The sequence below is a fragment of the Bufo gargarizans genome, chromosome 3 (assembly GCF_014858855.1).
Source record: "Bufo gargarizans isolate SCDJY-AF-19 chromosome 3, ASM1485885v1, whole genome shotgun sequence".
NCBI lineage: Eukaryota > Metazoa > Chordata > Amphibia > Anura > Bufonidae > Bufo > Bufo gargarizans.
This window is the reverse complement of record NC_058082.1, coordinates 562,720,941-562,734,061: the sequence shown is the minus strand read 5'-3', so window position 1 is coordinate 562,734,061 and position 13,121 is coordinate 562,720,941. Positions and strand designations below refer to the sequence as shown.

At 42.0% G+C, this 13,121-nt stretch overlaps 1 protein-coding gene across 3 annotated transcripts; it reads right to left on the bottom strand.

The window, feature by feature from the left end:
• Positions 1 to 451: 451 nt before the first annotated feature.
• Positions 452 to 9,303, bottom strand: LOC122930688 (gastrula zinc finger protein XlCGF26.1-like). Of its 3 annotated transcripts, XM_044284247.1 has the most exons (6): positions 9,169 to 9,303; positions 8,721 to 8,849; positions 5,843 to 5,968; positions 5,563 to 5,730; positions 5,355 to 5,478; positions 452 to 2,932 (listed from the first exon to the last, which is right to left on the bottom strand). In XM_044284247.1, the coding sequence occupies exons 3-6, from the start codon at positions 5,897 to 5,899 to the stop codon at positions 1,662 to 1,664; spliced, it is 1,620 nt and encodes a 539-aa protein (XP_044140182.1). In that variant the 5' UTR covers positions 5,900 to 5,968; positions 8,721 to 8,849; positions 9,169 to 9,303; the 3' UTR covers positions 452 to 1,661. The 3 variants fall into 3 exon arrangements, with proteins under 3 accessions (XP_044140182.1, XP_044140181.1, XP_044140183.1); XM_044284246.1 differs by lacking the exon at positions 8,721 to 8,849; XM_044284248.1 differs by lacking the exons at positions 452 to 2,932; positions 8,721 to 8,849 and adding an exon at positions 2,989 to 3,109.
• Positions 9,304 to 13,121: the final 3,818 nt, after the last annotated feature.

Genomic DNA, 13,121 nt, shown 5'->3' with positions numbered 1-13,121 from the left:
TTTACCAGTGGTTTTGGCACTGCGAGCAGGTGCCAGGTCGTGCTGAAAAATGAAATCTTCATCTCCATAAAGCTTTTCAGCAGATGGAAGCATGAAGTGCTCCAAAATCTCCTGATAGCTAGCTGCATTGACCCTGCCCTTGATAAAACACAGTGGACTAACACCAGCAGCTGACATGGCACCCCAGACCATCACTGACTGTGGGTACTTGACACTGGACTTCAGGCATTTTGGCATTTCCCTCTCCCCAGTCTTCCTCCAGACTCTGGCACCTTGATTTCCGAATGACATGCAAAATTTGCTTTCATCCGAAAAAAAGTACTTTGGACCACTGAGCAACAGTCCAGTGCTGCTTCTCTGTAGCCCAGGTCAGGCGCTTCTGCCGCTGTTTCTGGTTCAAAAGTGGCTTGACCTGGGGAATGCGGCACCTGTAGCCCATTTCCTGCACACGCCTGTACACGGTGGCTCTGGATGTTTCTACTCCAGACTCAGTCCACTGCTTCCGCAGGTCCCCCAAGGTCTGGAATCGGTCCTTCTCCACAATCTTCCTCCAATCATTTCTAATTATGCCACTAATGCAGTATGCTTAATGTAAGACCATAAGATAAGGTTTCCGTCTGCTTATCCATAACTACTGAGTAGTCAGAGAACCTAACGGTGTCTGAGTCTTCTGACAGTTCTTGAGTAGCATGGAGCACGGGTGCCAGGGCAGTGGAGAGGCTATGTCTATGTCTAGTTTAAATTTCTTTGAGTAATAAGTTGCAGTTGCCTCTTTGCTCCTGTCTGCCAATTTTGCCCACGTTTATAACAGTAGGTGCAGTAATTGTGAGAAGCTCTCAGAGCTGAGCTGCCATCACCAAGTGCAGTCAAGCTCCGTCCCTGGTAACTTTTTATTCTGTTACTTTTTATTTGCCCTTTTGGGAGGCAAAAACACAATTATTCTACAGTTTTTTTTCTTTTACAGCATTCACTGTGTGGAGAAAAAAAATGTCATTTTCATATTACAGTATTTATGAATGTAGTGATAACTTTGTATAGTTCTCTTTTATTGTTTTTAGTCCATAATATAGCATAATTTAAAGTTAAAATTTTCATTTCTTTCCCTTAACATTTTTAAATTGTTGGGCCTCCTGCTGTCATAGTGACCCAATGGCACCCCACAAGAATGGGGTGACAGAGGAAGCCTCATCTCTGTCTAAATGCTCAGATACTGCTGTCGCTATTGACTGTGGAATCTAAGATGCCGCACATCTGGGATCAGAGGTTTCTCTGGTCTCTTGGAGTCTGGCTATAAATCAATGTCAGGCTCCTGTGTTGATTGTACAGACACAGAATCTAAGTCCAGATGATCACCGTAACATATATGTACAGCATGGGGGCAGCAACTAAAGACATTCCATGACTTACATGTGCATCAAGATAGGCGAAGGAGTTAAAAATGTTGCAAATAATTAATTTCAGAAACAACACCACACTTGCCCATGTGCTAATGCAGCTTGGCTTTACTGAAGTAAATGGGGCAGAACTGCAATAACACATACAACCGTTTTTGGAGGAAAGCGACTGATTTTCTAATACTGGACAACACCTTTAAGCTAGGCATCCTGAGGAAGGTCCTACACTGAAGCTGCACACCCTCTACATTTCATATAATCTGAACATTACAATAGCTTCTCACCTGCGTGAACTCTTTGATGTTTAACATGACTTGATTTCAGACTAAAACATTTCCCACATGTTGTGCATGAATAAGGTTTCTCGCCGGTGTGACTTCTTAGATGTTCCACAAGACCCGATTTGTGTCTAAAACATTTCTCGCATTCAGGACATGAAAATGGCCTCTCCCCTGTGTGAGATTTTAGGTGTTCCAAAAGAATTGTTTTACGGCTAAAACATCTGCCACATAGTGTACATGAAACTGGCTTCTCCCCTGTGTGAGTTCTCAGATGGTCCACAAGATTTGATTTTAGACTAAAACATTTCCCACATACTGTACATAAAAATGGCTTCTCCCCTGTGTGAATTCTCTGATGTTTCACAAGACTTGATCTTATACTAAAACACTTCCCACATTCTGAACATGAATATGGCTTCTCCCCTGTGTGAATTCTCTGATGTTTTACAAGAATTTCTCTCTGGCTAAAACATTGCCCGCATTCTGTGCATGAAAATGGCTTCTCGCCTGTGTGAGTTCTCAGATGTTTCACAAGACCTGATTTATGGCTTACACATTTTCCACATTCAGGACATGAATATGGCTTCTCTCCTGTGTGAGTTCTCAAATGCTTTGCAAGACTTGGTTTGGTACGAAAACATTTTCCACATTCTGAACATGTATTTGGCTTCTGATCTGTGTGTATTCTTAGATGTTTCTTAAGACCTGTTTTAAAGTTAAAACCTTTCCCACATTCTGGACATGAATATGGCCTCTCCTTTGAGTGAATTTTCAGATGTTTCTTAAGAGTTGATTTTTGGTTAAAACATTTCCCACATTGTGAACATGTGTTTGGCTTCTCCCCTGTGTGACTTCTCTGATGTTCAACAAGAGTAAACTTTTGCCTAAAATGTTTCCCACATTCTGAGCATGAAAATGGCTTCTCCCCAGTATGAGTTTGCTGATGTCGAACAAGATAGGAGTTTGTCATAAAACATTTCCCACAATCTGAACATGAAAACGGCTTCTCTCCTGAGTGAGTTCTCTGATGCGTTACAAGAGTTGATTTCTGAGTATAAGATTTCCCACACTCTGAACATTTAAATCGCCTTTCTTCTATGTGAATTCCTTCATTCGTTGAAAGATTACATTCCTCTTTAAAATGGTTCCCACTTTCAGACCATGCAAACGAGTTTGCTATTCTATGTTCAGTTTTAGTTTTGCCAATCTGTGACTGATTATCATCTACTTCATAAAAGTTTCTCATCCAGTCTTCACCTGGAAAATGAAATAAAAAAAGGTTGGATATTTTATCGTGTCTATGTAATAAATCCATACAGTGAGACATGTATCAAAATTTTGTCAACAAACCCTTTTACACAAGCTGGTCATCTGGAATAAACATTCATAGATAACTTGCATGATTGTTCTGCCGATCATTGCCTAATCTTGGCACTGCACCATACAAGGAACAAGCAAGTAAATACACATTTGTTAGTATCTTTTATAGGCAGATCATCAGCATATTGCCCAGTGGAAACAGATGTTTTGCTGACAATGTAAAGTGTATCCCCTATGCCAGTGATGGCTAACCTTGGCACTCCAGCTGTGGTGAAACTACGACTCCCAGCATGCTCCATTTATTTCTACAGAGTTCTGAGAGCAGCCAAGCAAGGGGGGCATCTTGGGAGTTGTAGTTTTACCACAGCTGGAGTGCCAAGGTTAGCCATCACTGCCCTATACAGTATCCAATCAATGTCCTATATTGTTAATGGGTGCTTATTATGTCCCAGCAAAGGACCCTTTCACACGGAAAGTGTTGAATAGAGCAGTCTGACAATAAAGATGATATATACATATATCAACTACAATTGGTTATATAATAGCTAATAAAAAATGGGCACAAATATGGGGGCCCCAGGCCACTAGAAGCTGGACTCTTTCACCTCCAAGAGTTTTTTCTTGTCAGAAACACTCTTCTTCAGATTAGAGTCAAGACTAGAACCCCTGGCAAACAGCACAATTTCCTGGTTGTGGGTCCTTCCCAGCTATCATGTACAAATCAGGTCAACCAAGTGATAAGAATGTTGTTGTCCCTGGGCTGAATTTTAAACATTAAAAAATCCAGAGTGGCACTGCAGAAGACTCAACTGTTTTGGAGAATTTTATTGGACTCAGAGGCCCAAACATTGTTTCTGACCCCACAGAAGAGCATAAAGGTCAGGTCATTGATTCAAGATCTCATAGCTCATCCTTTTGTATTAATAAAGAGAGGAATGTCAATATTAGGGACACTGACATTCTGTATCTCAGCAGTACAGTAGGCTCAGGCGCATTCTAGATGTCTGCAGGCCAGCATTCTTCAGATCTAGTCTAGGGAAAAGAGCAACTTAGACAGAAAATGTCTTGTGTCTGATCAGACCCTGTGATCCCTGAATTAGTGGGCGTTCAGATGGAAAATTTGTCCCGTTGGGTCCCCTGGAGAGTTTTAAATCCCTAAGTGGTCACCACAGCTCATGTTCAGGACAAGTTATTTCAGGGGGCTTGGGAGAGAGCTCTCTGGGACAGATCTTCATAATTTAAAGGTTTCGTAAGACAATGGTAATGCAGTCGCAGTTACCAGCTCCCAGGCTTTGAAGAATATAATCTTGTAGATTTCTTCCCAAGTAAAGGGAAGAGACTTGTCTATCTCTGCCCACCATATGTTTAGGGGAGAAAGGGGGGGTACTGGAAGGCAGACTTAAATCATCACTGTCTAGATCAGAGGGTTTGTAAACAGCACAAATGTGTGGGCCATGTTCAAGTTTCATGGTGTCATCGAGATTCCAAAGAGCTGTACGTGAAATTAAAAATTTGAAAACTACCCCTAAAACCATAGGGTTACCTTTTAGTATTTATGGTGGCCCAGAAAAATGTAAAGATAGTAATATCTGAATTTTATGTCTAAAACTGCCATATAACCAACACAGACTTTATGTCTCCATCTTGAATCTTTTGTTAGCAAGGACTTGTTCAGACAGCAGGTTTATAATTGTTCTCAAATTTCCAGTTGGCTTTTTTTTTTTTTATAAAAACAGAGTGTAGTAGAATCCTTTACCTATTTCTGATTCTAAACATGAATTCAGAGCTCATTTTTGAAAAATACATCTCTATTTCTAAGGCTTCCTGAGTCCTTAATCCCACCTTCGTAATTATGAATCTTTCTGGAGGGACCTTTTTGAATTCCAACGAACGTAAACCCTTCTGCCAAGGAATCCAGATTCCAGGAACCATTAGATATTTGCCACCATGTTTGTAGGAAGTCTTTCAATTTTCCTCCCACACTGGTGTCCAGTGTTGGACTGGCCCATCAGAGTACCATACCAGTGAACCCAGACTCTAATACCATAATGGGGCCAAAATATCCTGGAGAAAAACCCAAATTTCACTGCATTTAGGTCAAACACTGACCATTGATTCAATGCCCATTGAACTCTATTGATGATAAAGCAGTTGGGCCTTGAGAATAATTTTCTCTGGTGGGACCCAGGAATCCCATTCCAACACTGCTGGCATCACTAAATATCTGTTGTCCCTGAATCATAATTATCCCAATGACCACAACAGACTGCAACATGACCCCAGCACCTCAATGACCCCTATATGTGATGATCAGATGATAGCTGAATCTAGGTAATCCTCAAATCTGGTCTCCTCTTACCTATTGATGTGAGGGGCTGGTGATCCTTTATCATGACGTCTTTGTACAGATCCTTGTGTCCTTCTACATACTCCCACTCCTCCATAGAGAAATAGACAGTGATATCCTGACACCTTATAGGAACCTGACACACAAAATCATACAGTCATCCGCCAGACATCTCCTTGGCATTATTGTATAATGTCCCAGCATTCCCAGCAGCGCTCACCTCTCCGGTCAGCAGCTCAGTGATCCTGTTGGTAAGTTCTAGGATCTTCTGCTCATGTATCAGGGAATGAGGTGGAGGCTCGGTGATGGCTCCCGGGGTCCTGCTCCATTCTCCTGACACATGGGGTGCCACACACTCACCAGACGACTTCTTCACTACTGTGTAATCCTGTGCATGGGGAGACACCGATCACTACATGTAATCTAAGAGTCCTTCACCTTTCCAGTCATTTCCCTGTATTATTAATAGAGATAAGAGTGATGTCATGTGAGACTCTCACCTCTCCAGTTATCAAGTAGATGATCTCTAGGGTGAGGTCTAATATCCTCGCAGCCATGTGGTTTCTATCCTCACCGATTGATTTCCAAAGAAATCTTTATCTATGAAGGTCCTGTACCTGAAGAATCTGTGAGAAAACAAGGAGGATTTAGTGCCATATCGCATTTGGACAGACATCTAATATATAAAGCTGTATGTATGTGTGTGTGTGTATGTCCGCTAAAGGAATCCGCACCATCGCATTTACAATCACGAAATTTGGCATACAGGTACATCAGGTGTCCGAGATGGTTTTAGAACAGGTCTCAGCTCTCTAGGACGTACCGTTCCCGAGATATTACCAAAAAATGCATTAGCCAATAGAAGTCTGGTCACATGAACCTTATCAGCCAATAGAAGCTTGCAGGTCCTCCAGCCTCCACATACAATTTTACTCCAGGTTTCCATAACAACCCAGCCATTTATTTTCACTGCTGTAGGTCAGCTTTAAAGGAAATCTGTCACAAGGATAATCGCTATTGCAGTAAAGCCATGGCCTAATAGCACTTAGAACCTTATTTCAAGACGTGCTTTTGTTCCAGCAATAGATGTTTTTATCCTCTGAAAATCCAGTTTATCTGGTATGGAAATGAGCCAGTAAGAAGGAGCCCAGACATGCCCCCTGCCACAATGTGTCCACCCTCAAAAGATGAACTTAAAACCCCGCCCCACAGTTAGGCCTTGCCCCCTCCCACTCCTTAGCCGACAGGGATTGAAAAAATTAAGTTAAAAATCAACTTCGAGGTCTCGCTAGGCCACGTTCTGTCAGCTGCAGAGGTTGGAGGGAGGGTGACTTTCTCCCTGCAGCTCACACTCAGACAGCACAGTGCTGCTGTCTTAGACTGAGCTGTTCAAAAGGACAAGCCCCCGATGCAGTTAGGCCATGCCTCCCACTCCTCAGCCAACAGGGATTGAAAAAATGAAGTTAAAAATCAACTTCTAGGTCCCACTAAGCCACGCCCGATCTGGTAAGGCCACGCCCCTCCCACTCCTCAGCTGACAGAGATTGAGAAAATGAGGTTAAAAGTAAACTTCTGTCAGCTGCAGGAGTGGGAGGGACCGTAATTTTCTCCCTGCAGCTCACACTCAGACAGCACAGTGCTGCTGTCTGAGAGTAAGCTGTTCAAAAGGACATCCTTGTGTCCATCCAGGCCCTGCGCCAGATCGAGGACAGGGAGTCTGAAAGCCGGACCCTAGGGGACGACTGCTGTGGAGGTCACAGTTAAGGGGATGGTCCGCTATGGAGGTCAGTGTTTAGGGGCAGATTGCTGTAAAGGACACTGTTAAGGGGGGCGGGCCCCTGTGAAGGTCACTGTCAAGGGGGTGGTGTGTTGTGAAAGTCACTATTAAAGGGGAAGGCTACTGTAAAGGTCAAAGTTAAGGGGGTGGGCTGCTGTGGAGGTCCAATTTTAAGGGATGGGGCACTGTGCGGGGGGGTCAGTGTTAAGCATTGGGGGGCTGTGTAGGTCACTGTTTTGGGGGCTGGGTGCTGTAGATGTCACTGTTATAGTGGATAATGTCGATATGTTTTAACAACACACACAAACATTAAATTAAATTGATTAAATATACCAGAGCGAAGCCGGGTCCTTCAGCTAGTTGTACATAAAGTACAGTGTCTAGATTACTCACCTGTCTCAGCTCTAGTGGCATGCGTTCCCTCACTTCCCTTCTCCAACCTGCTCTGTCTCTCCTCCTGCACATAAGGCTACTGTGGCAAACTGGTGCACTCTGCTGATGACCGGTCAGGTTATCTAAACCAGGCTCAGACTCAGGCTCCAATGTTGTTAATGGAAGGATTTTCTATAACTAAAAACCTCAACAGTCTGCTTCACATGTAATGAACTGGCATCTACAGATATGTATGCCAGGACAATGTACGTTTTTTTGTTTTTTTTTAAAGCTGCGCTATTCTGTTCTGTTTGTTTGATTGAATCTGCAAAAGAAGCCCCTGGTGGACCAGGACAAGGGGGTGATGAAAAAGTGAGGAACCTAAGATGTCTGTGTGTAAAACTCTGCAGAGAAGAAACACAGATGAAAGAAGTCATCATGGCGGCCTGATCTCTAAATGGAGATTATGAGGAAAGAGAACGTCTACATCAGAGGAGACATCATTGTGTGTAATAGGTATGTAGTGGTGTATTCTCTTGTATGTTCTGTAGCAGTGCATGTGATCGACCCAAATCTGTATTTAAAGGGGTCCTGGGGGTTCAGAATTGAACTCAGACATATCCCAATTTTCACCCAGTAAGATCCTCTGATATGAGCATCAGAGCGTTTCATGCTCCGATGCTCTCCCTTGCCCTGCTCTGTATCGTGCAGGGCAAGGGCTGTTTGCTAATATTTTTGACACTACTAGTCATTTTACAGGCTAGGGCAGTGCTAAAGCTCGCCCATGCCGGCACATCACTGGGCTCATTGCTAGGCAGAAGCCTCCGCCTAGCTTTACCCATGGATAGCCTGATACATCACCGCACCGCCAGAATAAATACCTTTTCCCTGCAAAATTCAGCGCAGGGCAAAGGAGAGCATCGGAGAATTTCATGTCAGAGGGGCTGCCTGGGTGAAAATGGGGATATGACCGGGTTCAGCTCTGAACCTGGACAACCCCTTTACCGTAGGGCTGGGGGAGGGGTTGGGTTAAGAATTAGACACAAGGGGAGATAGGGTGGCACCATTTTAATTTTCACCTAGGGCACCAGAAACACTAGGTGCACCCCTGTGGACAGATGTAGAAAGATTTCATCAGTCAAAAAAAATACATTTTCTCCTACTGACTTTTGCATAAAGTATTGTTTTACAGAACAATCCAGTATGACAAACCAGGGCAAACTGAGCACCTGTATAAGGCTGTGTGATTCAGTGTCAGCAGGGTTCTTTCCTGGCCTTGTTGTCATTTGCTTCTCCATAAGAGCTCATCCGATCATACCTTCTCACACATGAAGCCGACACATGCCGGTAATTTCTGTCTGCATTTTATATTAAAAATAGCATTAAAAATTAATAAATAAAAAATAAATTGTCCAAAACGTTAAATATGATTAAACCATTGGCATCAAATAACACTCAGTATTAGGCCACTCCCCCTAAAGCCACAACCCCAATTTACCCATGTCAATTTGGCAATATTTTGGTTAGGAAAGGTGGAAATCGTGGCAGAGGTAGAATGAGTCTAAGATGCCATGTCCATTTACTGAATATACAGGATTATAATAAACACGTTTCGGGGGGTAAGAGCTCCTGACTTCATCAGATATAAAAGAGAAAATACTAACAGTATAAACTTACAATCATATTCCATGTCAGCTGACAGGAAGTGCCAGAAACAGGAAGTGACATCACACTGATCCTGTACATTGGGTCAATGTTCATTCTTCCTACCGAATGAATTGACTAATCATTACCGTCCTCGAACATCCTGCAGTAATTACCTAATGGGATAATAATTTTGATCCAAAATGGTTTCCTATGGAAGGAGCTGGTCACAGGAATTGCCTTGTGTTCCACAGATGGGAAGTGCCTTGTGTTCCACAGACGGGAAGTGCCTTGTGTTCCACAGAGGGGAAGTGCCTTGTGTTCCACAGAGGGGAAGTGCCTTGTGTTCCACAGAGGGGAAGTGCCTTGTGTTCCACAGAGGGGAAGTGCCTTGTGTTTCACAGAGGGGAAGTGCCTTGTGTTCCACAGAGGGGAACTGCCTTGTGTTCCACAGAGGGGAAGTGCCTTGTGTTCCACAGAGGGGAAGTGCCTTGTTTTCCACAGAGGGGAAGGGCCTTGTGTTCCACAGAGGGGAAGTGCCTTGTGTTCCACAGAGGGGAAGTGCCTTGTGTTCCACAGAGGGGAAGTGCCTTGTGTTTCACAGACAGGAAGTGCCTTGTGTTCCACAGACAGGAAGTGCCTTGTGTTCCACAGACAGGAAAGTAGCATTCCATTTACATTGTCCGTGTTCGACAGACAGGAAGTGCCTTGTGTTCCATAGACAAGATGTTATTGCCTCAAAAAATATGTAAATAATAATTTATTGATTTACATAATAAAAAAGATAATGACTTACTTATCAGAGTATTTGATTTTTCCAAATATAATTTACCCAACTCTAAACTTAACCCCTTAGGGACACAGCCTTTTTACACCTTAGGACCAGGCCATTTTTTGCAAATCTGACCAGTGTCACTTTAAGTGCTCATAACTTTAAAACGCTTTGACTTATCCAGGCCGTTCTGAGATTGTTTTTTCGTCACATATTGTACTTCATGACACTGGTGAAATGAAGTCAAAAAAATATTTTCTTTTGCACCAAAAAATACCTAATTTAACAAATTTTTGGAAAAATTAGCAAATTTCAAAGTTTCAGTTTCTCTACTTCTGTAATACATAGTAATACCCCCAAAAATTGTGATGACTTTACATTCCCCATATGTCTACTTTATGTTTGAATTGTTTTGGGAATGATATTTTATTTTTTGGGGATGTTATAAGGCTTAGAAGTTTAGAAGCAAATCTTGAAATTTTTCAGCAATTTACAAAAACGACATTTTTAGGGACCAGTTCAGGTCTGAAGTCACTTTGCGAGGCTTACATAATAGAAACCACCCAAAAATGACCCCATCTAAGAAACTACACCCCTCAAGGTATTCAAAACTGATTTTACATACGTTGTTAACCCTTTAGGTGTTGCACAAGAGTTATTGGCAAATGGGGATGAAATTTGAGAATTTCTTTTTTTTGTCAAATTTTTTATTTTAACCCATTTTTTCCACTAACAAAGCAAGGGTTAACAGCCAAACAAGACTGTATCTTTATTACCCTGACTCTGCCGTTTACAGAAACACCCAATATGTGGCCGTAAACTACTGTACGGCCACACAGCGGGGCATAGAGTGAAAGGTGCGCCGTTTGGTTTTTGGAGGGCTGATTTTTATGGACTGGTTTATTTACACCATGTCCCATTTGAAGACCCCTGATGCACCCCTAGAGTAGAAACTCCCTAAAAGTGACCCCATCTAAGAAACTACACCCCTCAAGGTATTCAAAACTGATTTTACATTCGTCGTTAACCCTTTAGGTGTTGCGCAAGAGTTATTGGCAAATGGGGATGAAATTTGCAAATTTCTTTTTTTGTCTAATTTTCCATTTTAACCCATTTTTTCCACTAACAAATCAAGGGTTAACAGCCAAACAAGACTGTATCTTTATTGCCCTGACTCTGCCGTTTACAGAAACACCCAATATGTGGCCGTAAACTACTGTACGGCCACACAGCGGGGCGTAGAGGGAAAGGTGCGCCGTTTTGTTTTTGGCGGGCTGATTTTTATGGACTGGTTTATTTACACCATGTCCCATTTGAAGACCCCTGATGCACCCCTAGAGTAGAAACTCCCTAAAAGTGACCCCATCTAAGAAACTACACCCCTCAAGGTATTCAAAACTGATTTTACATTCGTCGTTAACCCTTTAGGTGTTGCGCAAGAGTTATTGGCAAATGGGGATGAAATTGGAAAATTTCATTTTTTTGCCTTATTTTCCATTTTAACCCATGTTTTCTACTAACAAAGCAAGGGTTAACAGCCAAACAAGACTGTATCTTTATTACCCTGCCTCTGCCGTTTACAGAAATACCCAATATGTGGCCGTACACTACTGTACGGCCACACAGCGGGGCGTAGAGTGAAAGGTGCGCCGTTTGGTTTTTGGAGGGCTGATTTTTATGGACTGGTTTATTTACACCATGTCCCATTTGAAGACCCCCTGATGCACCCCTAGAGTAGAAACTCCCTAAAAGTGACCCCATCTAAGAAACTACACCCCTCAAGGTATTCAAAACTGATTTTACATTCGTCGTTAACCCTTTAGGTGTTGCGCAAGAGTTATTGGCAAATGGGGATGAAATTGGAAAATTTCATTTTTTTGCCTTATTTTCCATTTTAACCCATGTTTTCTACTAACAAAGCAAGGGTTAACAGCCAAACAAGACTGTATCTTTATTACCCTGACTCTGCCGTTTACAGAAATACCCAATATGTGGCCGTACACTACTGTACGGCCACACAGCGGGGCGTAGAGTGAAAGGTGCGCCGTTTGGTTTTTGGAGGGCTGATTTTTATGGACCGGTTTATTTACACCGTGTCCTGTTTCAACCCCCCTGATGCACCCCTGGAGTCGAAACTCCCTAAAAGTGACCCCATTTTGGAAACTACGGGATAAGGTGGCATTTTTTGGGGGAGTATTTTTAGGGTAAATATAATTTTTGGTTGCTCTATATTACATTTTTGTGAGGTAAGGTTACCAAAAATTGAAATTCTGATATTTCATCTCCATTTGCCATTAACTGTTGAGGAACACCTAAAGGGTTAATAAAGTTTGTATAATCATTTTTGAATACCTTGAGGGGTGTAGTTTCTTAGATGGGGTCAATTTTAGGGAGTTTTTACTCTAGGGGGGCATCAGGGGGGCTTCAAAAGGGATATGGTGTCAATAAAAAAGGCCATCAAAATCGGCCTTCCAGAAACCATGTCGGTCCTTTCCTTTTGCAGCCTCCCTTTTACGGATACAGCAGTTTACGACCACAAATGTGGCGTTTCTGTAAACTGCAGTATCAGGGTAATAAATTTTAACTTTTGTTTGGTTGTTAACCCTTGTTTTCTTACCGGAAAAAAACGGACTGAAATGGAAAAGTGCCAAAAATAGCGGTTTTGGCACCGTTTTTTTTGTTTTTTTTTTAACCGTGTTAATCTGGGTAGTTAGGTCATGGGATATTGTTATAGAGGAGATTCTTACGGACGCGGCAATATCTAATAAGTCTACTTTTTTTACAATTATTTAGGTTTTTGACTATATTATCTTTTTGATACAACTTTTTTTTTTGGGTATCTCTAAAGTCTAAGTGTAATTTTTTTAATTTTCTTTTAGCCAATTATCTTATGTGGGGGCTCATTTTTTGCGGGATGAGCGGACGGTTTTATTGGCACTATTTTGGGGGCTATATGACTTTTTGATCGCTTGCTATTAAACTTTTTGTTATGTAAGGTGACAAAAAAAAAATTTTTTTGCACCTATTTTTTTTTTTTTTTTTTACTGTGTTAATCTGGGGGGTTGGGTCATGGGGTATTTTTATAGAGGAGATTCTTACGGACGTGGCGATACCTAATAAGTCAACTTTTTTTTTACAATTATTTAGGTTTTAGACTATATTATCCTTTTTGATACCCTAAAAAAAATTTGTATCTCTAAAGTCTAAGAGTCAT

What these genes read in the sequence shown, in the direction of transcription:
- LOC122930688 (XM_044284247.1), bottom strand. Translation starts at nt 5,899, where the DNA reads ATGGCTGCGAGGATATTAGACCTCACCCTAGAGATCATCTACTTGATA. An exon ending in TCTACTTGATAACTGGAGAG is followed by an intron (nt 5,731 to 5,842) that starts GTGAGAGTCTCA and finishes CCCCATGCACAG; the next exon opens with GATTACACAGTAGTGAAGAA. An exon ending in CCAGCCCCTCACATCAATAG is followed by an intron (nt 2,933 to 5,354) that starts GTAAGAGGAGAC and finishes TTCATTTTCCAG; the next exon opens with GTGAAGACTGGATGAGAAAC.